The 14,594-nt window shown below is 37.5% G+C and overlaps 1 protein-coding gene across 1 annotated transcript in view; it reads right to left on the bottom strand.

Annotated features, from left to right (window-relative positions):
- The window catches only part of HMCN1 (hemicentin 1), a gene marked incomplete at its 5' end in the record, with an annotated part of 218,465 nt that overhangs the window by 48,275 nt on the left and 155,596 nt on the right, over positions 1-14,594 (bottom strand). Inside the window, 7 exons of the mRNA XM_008572836.1 lie at positions 3,991-4,161; positions 4,280-4,450; positions 4,980-5,249; positions 7,232-7,313; positions 8,735-8,925; positions 9,314-9,448; positions 11,093-11,306. Of these exons, the coding sequence (XP_008571058.1) occupies positions 3,991-4,161; positions 4,280-4,450; positions 4,980-5,249; positions 7,232-7,313; positions 8,735-8,925; positions 9,314-9,448; positions 11,093-11,306 (1,234 nt within the window). The remainder of the gene's footprint in view (positions 1-3,990; positions 4,162-4,279; positions 4,451-4,979; positions 5,250-7,231; positions 7,314-8,734; positions 8,926-9,313; positions 9,449-11,092; positions 11,307-14,594) is intronic.

The raw sequence follows: 14,594 nt of genomic DNA, 5'->3' as shown, positions 1-14,594 counted from the left end.
GGCCGGCCCGGTGGCGCACTGCTACAGTGTGCCGCTTGGGAAGTGCGGCGGTGCTCCCGCCGAGGGTTCGGATCCCACATACAGACCGGTTCCCGCTCACTGGCTGAGAGAGGTGCGGGGGCAACACCGAGGGTTGCGATCCCATTGCCGGTACCAGTCGGTACGGGCGCGACACTGAGGGTTGCGATCCGTTGCCGGTCACAAAAAAAGAGACAAAAAGGAAAAAAAAAATGTTTCTTTTATATTAATGGAATGATAACAAAAAGGAAAACTGATAATATAAACCAGAGAAGGCATAAAACACCATGATACCCAGACAATCCAAACAAAAGGCTATAGAAGAATTAGTACATGAGAAAAATGCAAAACATAACAACTGAATTTGCTGCTACAGTAAGTTGCAGTTCTCATTATGGAAGGGTGGTAGAGCACGGTGCCAGCAGCAGGGACTTGGCAGCAGACGCCCTGGGTCTGAATAACTACCCTGCCTTTATTCACTGAGAGATTCTACACCAGTGACTTGACTTCTGTGTGCCTAGTTTCATTATCATCAGTACGCAGATAATAAAAGAACCTATCTCATTAGGACTGGGGTGAGGAACAATGAGTTTATAGATGGAAAGTGCTTGGAACAGTGCAGGACACACAGTAAGCAGTTCTACACAAGTGTGAGCTATGAGCTCTTAGGAGCTTCACCCGAAGGTCCCAACAGTTTTCAGAAACACATTTGAAAAATGCCCATTCTTTAAGTAATTTGTAACTCTACATATCTCTCTCTCAATACTTGTATATATAAAAATATATTTTTAAATATAAATATGTATTACACACACACACACACACACACACACACTTTCCGTGATGATTCTCAATGGCAGGATGGGCCATTTGAAAAGATATCAATCTTTTTTAGGGGAAGAATTGGCATTTAAAAAAATACTCTTCTAGGGGCTGGCTGGTTAGCTCACTTGGTTAGAGTGTGGTGCTGATAACAGCAAGGTCCAGATCCCTGTATCAGCCAGCTTCCAGTAAATAAATAAATAAGTAAATAAAAATACTCTTTTAACCGGGGCAGTGAAAAAGTACCAGATAAGTCTGAAATATCTACTTGGACCAGAAGGTAAGGAAGTACTCTAAGAATGATGGAGACATTTCAAGAGGGCACTGAAGCTAGCCTGAAGGGTCCTTACCTGTGCTAACCAAATCTAGAATAATGTGAGCATCACAATAAATAGTGATAATAGTGTGTTATAAACCACTGAGTGATACCTGAGTTCTTACTGATATAAATCAAGAAATAAAGAAGAAAAAGAGAGTTCTTCTTTACCATACAAAGTCAGTAATAAATATAGAAGATACGAATTATTAATGGATGCTAAAACTAGTGGGTGAAAGATTGATAAGAAGATCTTATATAGTCTCAAAGTTTCCCTACAAAATGCTTATTAATTATAAAGGTAAAGATACATAGCGGAAGACACCACCTGACACAAACAAACAAAGTTAATAACATCAGCTGGATGGACAAACTGACACTGTGTGCCTCTGAAATGAGGCTCTGAGGACACAAAATCATTTCTGTGGTGTTCCCACCTAAATGCAAAATCTAAATGTAATCATGAGAAAATATTGGACAAATCTCAATTGAAAACTCTTCTACGAAATGATTGGCCTGTACACTTAAAAAATATCAAGCTCATGAAAGACAAAGAGAGGCTGAGAATTTTTTCTAATTCAAAAAGACTAAAGAGACATGACAAGTAAGTGCAAGTGTGATCCTGGATTGGATTTCAGAACAGGACAAAAAAAAAATGAATTATAAAGGATATTGCTGGGATAACTGACAAAATTTGAATACAGACTAGAGATTAGATGACAAGATTAGTTAATACTACTGTATCAATGTTAAATTTCCCAATTTTGATAATCATACTGTGTTTATGAAAGAGAACGTCCTTGGTTTTAGGAAATACACACAATTGGTGAATCTGGGTAAAGGTTATATAGAAGTTCTTTGTACTATTCTTGCAACTTTTCCATAAGTTTGACATTAAAAATAAATTGGTACTAAAAGCAAATCTCTCCTGCCGTAAGATTCTCCGTGCCCCTTAGGCTATTCGCCCATCCGCAGTGGTGAGCTGAGAAACATCTGACAACCAGCTGTCTGGGGTGGGGAGGAAAGCTCTTGATTTGTAGCATCTGCTAATTTTTGTGGTATAGATACTCCCACTATAGTCAACATCTACCTACTGAGATGGCCTCACTAAACTCTCGGTTGGAAAGAGACACGTGCTGTCATTGACTGGCCCCAGGACACCACTGACATTCTGCCAAAACGATAGCTAAATTTAATCAGTTTAGGGGCTGAGGGAATAACCAGAGAAAGCCTAAAAAACAATAAACCAACAGAACAGCGAGCAAAACAACAGTAAGCAAATAGACAGTAAGCCAATAGTTACTCAACATGAGGAGAAAGAACTAACTTTTATTTTAGGGCACATACAAGGGTCATTAAGTTTTTTAATGATATAGTTATCATAGCTGACAAATTGTGCAAAATTTGCTCTAATCAAGTATTTCTGGCTCTTTTTATTTTAGAACATCATACTATTAGAATTAGCTTTCTAATTAAGACTAAAGATAAATGGGCCGGCCCAGTGGCGCACTGCTACAGTGCATCGCTTGGAAGTGTGGCTGCGCTCCCGCCAAGGGTTTGGATCCCACATACAGACCGGTTCCCGCTCACTGGCTGAGAGCATATACAAGGGTCATTAAGTTTTTTAATGATATAGTTATCATAGCTGACAAATTGTGCAAAATTTGCTCTAATCAAGTATTTCTGGCTCTTTTTAATTTAGAACATCATACGATTAGAATTAGCTTTCTAATTAAGACTAAAGATAATTGGCTTTTGGTTTATTTTCTTTAAGATTTCAGGGCTGTGCTTTGTTTGTTTGTTTTTTTTTCAGTATACTTATCAATATTTGAAAGATGTTGTCTGTTTATCTTTCTACCAATTAGAACAGTGCCTTGAGCACAGAGTAGGTTCTCAATAAATATTTGTTGAATGAATGAATGAACAAACATCTCCTCCTCTATTCCAAATGATTTTGGGAGGGTTGTCAAGGAGCTCTGCCCTTCTCAACACGAGGTGGCCAAGTCACCCAAGATGCCTGTAGGAGTACCCTCCTCCTGGACTCAGCAGTGTTCAGGGGTGAGCATGTGACCCAAACAAAATCAAATGGAGTTCGTAGGGGCCGATGTGAACTCAGAGGGACAGAGGAACTCCTTTCTCTGAGGCCTTACTTAGATTATAAGGCCCCTGTGAGCCAGTAGTTGCCAGCAGTCATTTTTTCCACCACCTGGAAAGAGTTTAATGGAGAATAAAGCCAAGGAGAGGAAAGCAGAGATGAGAGATGGAAAACATGCTAGTGAAAACGTTGTCCAAATCTTTGGATTCGATCATACCTGAAAAAATAACTGTCTACTTAAGCTTGTTAAAGTTGGATTTCTGTTACATTAATCTGAAAGAGCCCTAAAATACAAAATCAGGAACAACATGTGTATAAAGCACCGAGCATGGTCCCTATCTATTTAGTGAATGGCAGCTCTTAGTATTTTACCCCTCACCAGTTGTGATTTTCTGGGCAAGTCTTTAACCTCTCTAGGCTTCATTTTTCTCACCTTAAAACAAATGTCTGGATTAATGTCCCCATGACCTCTAAAATTTTATGACTTTGTAAATACTTACGTTCCCTGTACATGATTAACAAATACACCATATTTTGGAGCCTTTTTTTTTTTATGTTCAATTAAATCAGGTATCTTACTTAACATTGATTCATGTCCTACCTTCACAAGTTTATCCACGAAACTGAAGTAAGGACACAGAGAATGAACATATTCTTAAGAGTACAGGCTATAACATCTTTCCACAATGAAGTTAAAAATATAAGTTTGCTTGTTCTAATGGTATCAGCGGATTCTCACCTGGGCAAGGCCTAATGTTGCACATGATTATTTCCACCGCCTTCCCTTCGCACGGCCGCCCACCGTGCTGAGCTGAAGGATTATTGCACGTTCTGGTCCTGGTTCGGTTGCCACGTCCACAGCTCCTTGTGCACTCTTCCCAGTGATTCCATTCTGACCAGCTGCCGTCCACTACGCAAAGGTGAACCATTACACCATCAGGTATATTTCAACTGAAAGTGCTAATACTGAGGCAATCCACAGGTAGGGAACAGAAATGAGTATCTATTAAACACATGCCAGGGTGTACCTGGACACAGCTTATGGTGACAGTTTCTCATGTCTGAATCTGACCCTTGGCAAGGCTTCCCACCATTGGCTGGAAGGGGGTTGTTGCACAGACGACTCCTCTTCTGGATGCCTCTTCCACAGGTGACACTGCAGGATCTCCATGCAGACCATTGGGAAAATCCACCATGAACTGCAAATAAAACATTGCACTTTGTCTCAGCTATTGTAAATAAAAAATTGTACATCAGATTCTATTTAAGATATGTACTGAGTATTGGGCTGAATCTATAATTATGGGCGTTCTCCCTTAAGGTAAAATTAAAATCTAACCATCAGAGAAGAACATCTATTAACTACAGGTTCCTATCAGATGCAATTCTAACTTACTTGGACTCTGCTACTGGAAGAGTTTGAGACCAAGAAATTTATATACTGTTTACCTTTTGGATGTAAATCATTCTCGAAAGCAAAATATATGCATTGATTTCTGAGAATAAATTTGACTTAGGTTTAAATCAAAAATTTAGTTTGAGATTTTGAATTATTAACTTGGCATCTTAAAGCTCTAATCTTATTGTTTTAGTCCCTTCAGTCTGTCAATTGTGATGTGATCTTTGTCCTATCCCCATCATCTAGAAGTATCTTAAAGGAAATCTGGACTAAGATGCTTAAAAATATTTATTACTGTTTAACATGAATATCCCTCTGGTCTCATTTACCCTGGACTATGACCGGCACTCTGACAAGGACAGAACCCATTAAGTTGCGAGCAATGCATTCATATTCCGAGGTATCTTCTTTCTGAGCAGCAGCAATATATAATGAGTTGTTGGACAACACATTAACTCGGTCATCCCAGGAGACAGAGTGCCCTTGACGGGACCAAGTAATGGTTGGGAGAGGCTCTCCAGTTGCCTCACAATTCAACATGACTTTGCCACCGGCATTAACTACAGTTCCCACTGGTTCAAGAGTGATAATGGGAGGACCTATGGGAAAAAAGCACATAGTGTTTCTTAGTTTTTGTGAAGTTATATTAACATTTTAATCATATATTATATGGTCACATTATTTGGAAAAAAATTAGGCTGTTTTGTTTATAAAACACTGTTGCTTCCCCACTACTAAGGTTGTAGGTTGTAACTGCCATTGATAAAAATTTTCATAGTTCTGTTTTATTTAGTAAATGTCAAAAATTTAAAATCTCTGAGCAGATTAGCCTAAAAGAATGGGCCCTGCCATCATGCTTTCTGATTCAAATTCTGCCTCTGCTCTTTACGACCTCTGGCAGCTTCTACGTCTTTAAAAATGGTGCCTACTTGAGAGGATTTACGTTAGACTCTACTAAGGTGATTTGAGCCAAATTATATTTTTGGCTTCTTTATAGGCCTCATTTATTAAAATGAATTCATTGTCAGTATGTGTAGATGCTATGGTTTGAATGTTTGTCCCCTCCAAAGCTCATCTTGGAGCTTAATCCCCAATGTGGTATTTGAAAGGTGGGGCCTTTAAGAAGTGATTGGATCATGAGGACTATGCCTTCATGAATGGATTAATCCATTCATGGACTAATGGGTTATCAGGGAGTAGACTGGGAGCTGGATATGGAAAAGAAAGCATGTGGAAATGTTCTTTGGCTCAGCCTTCCCCATGTGATACCTTCCATTGGCACAGACTCTGTAGAGAGTCCCCACCAAGAAGGCTCTCACCTTGAACCGACTTCCCAGCCTCCCAAACTGTGAGAAATAAATTTCATTTTCCTTATAAATTACCCATTTCAGGTATTCTGTTATACACAACAGTGTAGGAGCTGATCTACTGCAGCCTTTTTTACACTGGGTCAGTGGAACACTCTTCTAGGAGAGACTAATTGTGTGCTGCCCTGCTTATATTCACCCAACAAAGAGGGGAAGGAGGTCATGGGAATAACTTTCATTTGGAAAATGTGGTGTATTATATTCTCCTCTTGTTGAACCATAATTCACAACAGGATATTAACATTTCTGGAAAGATCTGCAGTAAAGAAACTTGATACACCTAAGCAGGGCTGGGCACCTAGTAGTTGTTCTTTATATACCTGTATTTAATAAAGGAATAAACTTTGTTCAGTCCATTTTTTCTCAAACTTATTTGACCACAGAATCCTATTTTTTTCCATAGTAACATCCCATAAGGTTTTGTTTGACGTGTACTTTAATAAAATATTGTCTTAGATATCTATTAAATGTCAATTATCTATTCAAGTCTTATAGAATGTAACCTGGTAAATAGCTGTCAGGAAATACTAGTCTAGAGCATCACTCTGTAGTGAATGAAGAAAATGTAAAGTTATTCTGTTAAATACTGGCTTATTAACAAAATAAGATGATTTGCTTAAATTGTTATCTCAATGATGTTGTCTTAGGGTGAGCCCCTGATGTGGTAGACTCTCCAGTAGGTCACTGGAGTCTCTCATATTTTTCTAATTACGAAAGCTCTGTTTTCTGATGGTTTTTTACTAAAGGGCTTCACGATGAGCATGAGGATCCCATGCAGAACATACACTTACTTCATGAAAGACCGACAGCAATCAACCTGAAGCAATTTTGAGCTCATTTACATGAGTCTTTATTTTTAATAAATATTTTTAAAGTGCCATAAAATGACATCTTTGTAAGCATGTTGCAAAAACTGTGGTGAACTACAAGAAAGGTACTCTGCTGAGTATGATGTAAAAAAAAAAAAGCTCTGCCACCAATCAATTGCAATCTTACACTGCATATGTTCCATAAAACAGAGAAAAATATCTGGGCAAAGTGTATCCACTTAATGCTTGAGGACGACTGCTCCATCAGCAACAGAAAACTAAATTAGACACATTCTGAAAGCTGCTCCTAATATACTTGCTATAAAGGTGAGGAACATGAACACGCATTATTAGGCAACACTTCTTAAGTCACATGTTTCATCAGACGGCAATTAAGCAGCTTACTCTGCAGAGTCAGACTCATGCTGTGCTCCACCTCCCCAGCTTCATTGGTAGCTACACACGTGTAGTCACCGGCATCTTCATTCTACGGAAAGAAACAGGGTTTTTACAAAAACACGAGCCTACAGGGCAGGGCGAATCACTTTTTTGTCCACCATAAAGGGGGTTTATTTAAAATTTCATTTTTGGGAAGGCATTCTAAAGGAAATAGGAAAGCCTACATATGTCTAACCTCATAAGTAGGTTTAAAGAATTAAAGAAGAAGGAGGAGGAGGAAAAGCAAGTGAAAGACTGAACCTTTTCAGAGCAGCCTATTGATCTCCAGGAACAATGACTGGCAGGAAACCAAAGCAAAATAACATTATTTTACAATCACCTATCTGAAATTATCACAATAAAGAAACATACCAATGCTATTGTTATGGATATCTGAAAAAGCATTGAAACAATCAACTGAACCTTTTCAGAGCAGCCTATTGATCTCCAGGAACAATGACTGGCAGGAAACCAAAGCAAAATAACATTATTTTACAATCACCTATCTGAAATTACCACAATAAAGAAACATACCAATGCTATTGTTATGGATATCTGAAAAAGCATTGAAACAATCAGGACAAACTAACAAATATTGAGTCCTTTCTAATGGGAGTTATTAAAAATACATTAAGCTGGGCTCTGTCTAGAGAGTTTAAAATTTAGGAGAGAAAGTGAAAAACTAATTTACTTGTCATAATAAGTCACATAATGTACGTCACAAATTTATACATATCTGGTATATATATATATATATTTATGTAGAAGAGAGGGTGAGAAGTGGTAATGAATAAGTCTGAGACTTACCAGTGTTACAGCAGCTAAAGGCGGAAATAATTTCAAAATTTAAGGAACAGTCAACAACATCTAATGTCGAAGTAAAATCAAGGAGAATAAAAGACTGAGAATGGATTAGGTGATTAGATGGTAGATTTTAATTATTATTTCAATTAATTAAACAATGAAGGCACCTAAGAGGTCTCACCAAAGGTGAATTAACAGATTAATCATATGTATTATAGTTGAGAAATTTTTAGATAAAATATCTCACTTTGGGATTACTCGACCCTCAAATTAGAATAATAACCCAAAGCACTACTCATTTTATGAATTACTAAAGGTTTGGTAATGCCTAATATAGTTATCAGCTTACTGAAGAAATCTACCCTACAATTTATTTGCAACTGTGGTTGTAGTTCTTCAATTTCCTTGTCCTAAAATACATTTGAGGAGGTTATCTCCTATTGTTAAATAGTAGATCAATAAATAAAGGAATAAAGCAGCAAAATTATCTTACTGCCTGTACTTACTTGAAAGGGCTAAAAATATCATTTTTAACCACTGTTTCAGTTTTTTTATAAAACAACTCACTGATTCAGATTTTATTTTAAATAGGAATGTAACAGAATGCTCATCCATAGCACTTAAGGAAGGCTGTGAATGTGCATTGACACTTCTGGTGTTACTTACTACAGTGCCATAGATGGCCAGGGAGCCATTGCCCAGTTGTCGGATTCTGTGGCTAATTTCAATATCCACCCCCTTTCTGCTCCACTGGATGGTTGGGGCGGGGTCTCCTTTCACCTCACAGTTCAGGATTGCATTACCACCAAGTGGTTCAATCCAGTTCGAAGGGTAATCACCTTTGAAGACTGGAGGTTCTGGAAAATAACATAAGACAGGTACAAAGTAAAAGTAAACCCTGCTAATTCTTTTGTGATTTTTTAAACCTATTTAGAAGATAATGTATAAAGAGGGGGAAAAGCCACTTTAAAACCTCATGAATTTTCCAGAATCAATTGTTTAAGGTAAATCATCAGAAAATTTTGTCAATTTCAATACTTTTAAGGGGAAGATTCCACTTAGTGGGAAATTATCTCTTACTGCTTACTACTTTTGAGTTGAATGCTCCTAATTTTTTTCTCTGTGAAGTAGGACTAAAGGGATTAATAAACTGAAGTTACACTGCATTACTATATAATAAGGAAGCAAAACACAACCATTCATTGTAAATGAGTTATAAATTTAAAATGGAGCACTTTAACCTACCTTTCACATAAACGAATCCAACCGCCTTCACAAAACCAACACTGTTCTCTGCAGTGCACACGTAAGTACCCGAATCCTCTTTTGACACTCTTTCAATAACAAGTTCACTGTGTCCCTTGACACTGTCAAAGTGGGCTGAGGAGACAAGTTAGGAAACAACACAAATGCCTCTCAGTAACCTGGGAAAAATTTCACGACAGCTCAATATTCTGCAGGTTAGATTTACGAGATGGTCAGCAATTGAACCAAACAGATCTCATCATGACACTGGACAACAGAGTATTTTCCACAGATTTCTTCCTCTGAGGTATTTTCTAAGTCTATAGACACTTGTTTGAAACATGAAAAACAGCAGAAGAAACAGGAAAAGAGAATGAAAGCAAACATCCTTTAAAAATTATTTTAGATTTAAAGGACACCTTTCATCTCAACATATTGCTTAAAGCTGGTTCATAGTCTCACTGGGTTTCAAAAATTTTTCATTAAAAAATATGACGTTTTCCATTTCATTAATCTCATCACCACTTTTCCTCCAAAACAATTTACATCAAAAACATGAAAAAACCTCTTCAGTTATAATTCAACTGACTTGGCAGGTCAGAGAGGAAATCATAAAACATATGCTAGTTAGGTAATAACATCATCATCATCAAATTTGTAATAATTTAAACCTCTCCATAAATCATCAATGGTGGTGATATAAATATTTACAAAGACAGTTATATAATATCTGGAAAAGAATATAAGGTAAGCGTGTTAATCCTGAAAGAATACTAAATAAAATTCTGAATAAACCAGCCAACACTACTTGTTAAGTATGTTTATCTCACGTGCTTTCTTCCTTCAAGTTATTTTTTAAAATTTTATACTGCTGAATAGTTAAGTGGAAAATAAGCTTTAAAAGCTTAATAGTTAAATCAGTACTACACCTTCAGAAACCAGTACCAATTAGATGTTTTAGACTTTGATTTCCTTACAGAGGGACTATTGTTATTAAGGTAACATAGCTGATGAATTCCAGTGATTAGCATAAATTTTTACAACAGAATAAGAACTTCAAGCATGTTACTACTTTTGTAGCAAGATATTTAGTAAATGCTAAAATGCAGTACTTCAGAACTCAATTTTGGAATAGGACAATGTCTCGTTACTGACAATGTCTTTATGTTGATGACAAAATCTAACAAGTAAGTAGATATTTGTTCTCCCAGGGATGAGTACTCCTAGGTTCCAGGCACTACCTTAACATGTAGTATACATAGTGACTAGAAGTTTTCTACATAAATCATTCTATACTATAATAGAGGTTGATTCACACAGTGAGAAGCAGAGTTCTCCTCTGTAAAATTAGGTGAAACTTCAAGACACCAGTAGCCACCTTAATCCATTTATCAATGATGAAGGGGTCCAGGTGGGATAGGTTTAAGTGTCTATATATACAATATTGTCTTGTCATGGGGGAGAGAGATTATTTTTTTAGGTTAAAAAGCCTACTGATAGGGCCGGCCCGGTGGCGCACTCGGTAGAGTGCGGTGCTTGGGAGTGCAGCGGCGCCTACTGATAACCTGCAATTTGTGGTCCTGTTGTCAACCTATCCTTTCAAAAGGATGATCAGAACACATATACTGGGTAGAAGGTAGAATCCAAGCAGAGGCACGTATTGTACAGAATTTAAAGCAATCAATTCTTAATTTGTAACTTTTCAATCAATTCTCATGGCTAGAGAAAATAGAGATTGGTCTAGAGTTCTGTTCACTTCTTAATAATTCAAGCACCAACCTGGGATAATATTGTTATTGAAGGTCCATGTTAGTTTGGGCAATGGAATCCCAGTTGCTTTACAGCTTAATCGTAGCTGTTCTCCTTTATTTAATGACACATCTCCAGGAAGTTCAGTAAAAGTCGGGAGAACATGCACAGTCAGGCTGACAGTGCGTGTAGCTTCTCCTGCAGCATTGCTAGCAACACAGGTATAGATGCCAGAATCCTCCAGCTAAAATATTACAAAAAAAAATCATACTGTAGTGCTTAAAATTTCATAATCTTACATTATATTACATAAAGTATATATAATTGCATAGCTTGGTTCCTAAAGAAGTACTCTTATCCAAAGACAATTTAGATTTCCATCTTTTAGTCTAAATCATCAGGTTAAGCTTTCACAAAACATAATTTAAAATGTATAGGAGTTTAAACCTAAGCCCATACCTTACAGAACTATAGCAATAATTTTATAGTAATAATATTTTAGAAAATTTTAGCACCAAATGCACTACTGCTCTGCAATGTATAAACAAAGAACAAATAATCTCAAAAGCTGCTAGCATCTTGACAGCATAGTTGGCTCTAACGTGGTACCAAGACCACCAAAATCATCAAAGGAAAAGGCAAGAGTAAGGGCAATATTGCCTACAGTTCTGAAGTTTCACTTGCTAAATGAAAGCATGGCCAGCTCTCATCACTCATCCTGCTTGATGTACTGGCAGCACTTGACACATTTATGACTCCCTTCTCTTTGAAACCGTGTCTTCACTTGGCTTCCAGGACACCATACTCTCCTAGTTTCCCTCCTATCTCACTGGTTGCTCTCTCTCCATCTTATTTTGCTGGCTTTCCCTCAACATTAGCATCTTAATGTTGGCATGCAAGAGGGCATCCGTGTTAGGGCTTTAAATACAATCTATACGCCAGTGACTACCAGGATCTCCAGCACAGATCTTTCTTCCAAACTCCAATCATGTTGCATTTCTCATTCCAACTCTCTGCTTGGATGCCCAATAGACATCTTCAACTCATGCCAAAACTGAACTCCAAATTGCCCCTTGCCCCTTCCTGTGCCACCTGTAGCCTTCACCATCTTAGTTGATGGCTATTTCATCCTTCCAGTTGTTCATGCCTTTGGTCTCGGACATTTGAGTCATCCTTTATGTTTTTCTTTCTCACATCCTACTTGCAATCTGTCGAGAAATGCTGCTTCACCGTATATGCAGAATCCCCCCACTGCCTTCCCCTTCTCTGCTAACATTCTGCTTTGAGTTCTTTTTTTAAAAAAATTTTTTTTATTATTATTATTTTTTTTTTATTTTGTCAATATACAATGTAGTTAGTTATTGTGTCCCATCACCGAAACCTCCCTCCCTCCTCCCTCTCCCTCCTCCCACCCAGGTGTGTCCCCTCCATTTTCTTGTTGTAAGAACTTTAAAAAAAAAGTTGTGGTTGTTATATCTTCCTCTGCACGCCCCCCCGGTTTTTTTTGTTGTTGTTGTTGTTGATGTTGTTGTTGTTGCTGTTTGTTTTTTTGTGTGTGTGTGTGTGTGAGAGAGTGTGTGTGTGTGTATGAGTGTGTGTGTGTGTGTGTATGTGTGTGAATTGATTCATTCACCTTGAGCTCCCTCCAATAAGTGAAAACATGTGGTAGTTCTTTTTCACTGCCTGACTCGTTTCACTTAATATTATTCTTTCAAGGTACATCCATGTTGTTGCAAATGGGAGTATTTCATTCGTTTTTATAGCTGAGTAGTATTCCATTGTGTAGATATACCACATTTTCCATATCCACTCATCCGATGATGGACATTTGGGCTGATTCCAGCTCTTGGCTATTGTGAAGAGTGCTGCAATGAACATTGGGAAACAAGTATACCTTCGACTTGATGATTTCCATTCCTTTGGATATATTCCCAGCAGTGAAATAGCTGGGTCATATGGTAGATCAATCTGCAACTGTTTGAGGAACCTCCAAACCATTTTCCATAGGGGTTGCACCATTATGCATTCCCACCAACAATGTAAGAGAGTTCCTTTTTCTCCGCAACCACGCCAGCATTTATCGTTCAGCGTCTTTTGGATTTTAGCCATCCTAACTGGGGTGAGATGGTATCTCAGTGTGGTTTTGATTTGCATTTCCCGGATGCTGAGTGATGTTGAGCATTTTTTCATATGACTGTTGGCCATTTGCATATCTTCTTTAGAGAAATGCTTACTTAGCTCTTTTGCCCATTTTTTAATTGGGTTGCTTGTTTTTTTCTTGTAAAGTTGTTTGAGTTCCTTATATATTCTGGATATTAGTCCTTTGTCAGATGTGTATTTTGCAAATATTTTCTCCCACTCTGTTGGTTGTCTTTTAGCTCTGCTTTGAGTTCTATCGTTTCTCATCTACCACAAGACTGTCTTCCCCACAGGCCTCCTGCTTCTATCCTTGCCTCCCTACCATCTATTCTCATCACAATAGCCAATGTAATCCTTCAAAAACATAAGGCAGGTAATATTGCTTCCCTGCTCAAAACCTGCAATGGATTCTGACTTATTGTTATAACGAACTACAATATCCTACATGATCTGGCCTCGATGTTTCTCTCCTTCCTTTTGCTGGCTTCCTGTTTCTCATTTTCATCAAGTGTATTCCCACCTTAAGTTCTTTGTTCTATCTATTTTTTTCTGCCTGGTATGTTCCTCTTCCAGATATTTGCTTGACTAACTCACTTCCTGCAAGTTTTGCTCAAATGTCACCTTCCCGGAGTGAACTTACTCCTATTCAAACTGTAACCTGAATTCCCCAAGTCCTGATATGCTTTACTTAGCTCTTCTTTTATTCTTCATACCACTTTTTTCTTCTGGCTTATTGTATACATTGTTTACTATTTTTAGTTTTTATCATCTATCTCCTTTCTCTAGAAATAAATGCCGTGAGGGCAAAGATTTTTCATCCCTTTATTCTCTGATGTATTCCCAGCACCTAAGTCAGTGCTGACCATAGAGAAGATTCTCAGTAAATCACTGAATGTTTCTGGATGCATTTTTCTTTCTCCTTTTTAAAAGTTTAAGAATAAAATTTTGTTTGCAATGGAGCACCAAAGAAATACTGCATAAAAATTACAAACATTCATTATGGATACAATATAAATTTGGTTGCATATTATTATTTTTTTAAAAAAGGACAAACAAGAATAAATCGTATTCCCTGTAAAGGTCTCCCCACCCCCACACCACTTAACTGTTCTTAAATTCCCACGTTGTGACAACTTGAGTTTAAAATCAATATTTTTATGCAAGTGAAGCATTTAAAAATCTTGATCGCAGATATTATTCACAGATAGATTTCTACAGAACATTTATTTCTCTCCCCCGTTATTTATAAGCTACCTTTCTGTTGGTACTCTTTTAATGTATCTGAGTCATTGTCTCACTAAAACTCTCAATTTTTTTTTTTAAATTTAATTCTTTAAGGTCTAGAAGAGCGATTGAGGGGCCAAATCAAACATTCCTGAACATGGGGGTAATG

Source organism: Galeopterus variegatus, unplaced genomic scaffold (assembly GCF_000696425.1).
Source record: "Galeopterus variegatus unplaced genomic scaffold, G_variegatus-3.0.2 Scaffold841, whole genome shotgun sequence".
Classification (NCBI taxonomy): domain Eukaryota; kingdom Metazoa; phylum Chordata; class Mammalia; order Dermoptera; family Cynocephalidae; genus Galeopterus; species Galeopterus variegatus.
This window is presented reverse-complemented; position numbering and strand designations above follow the sequence as displayed.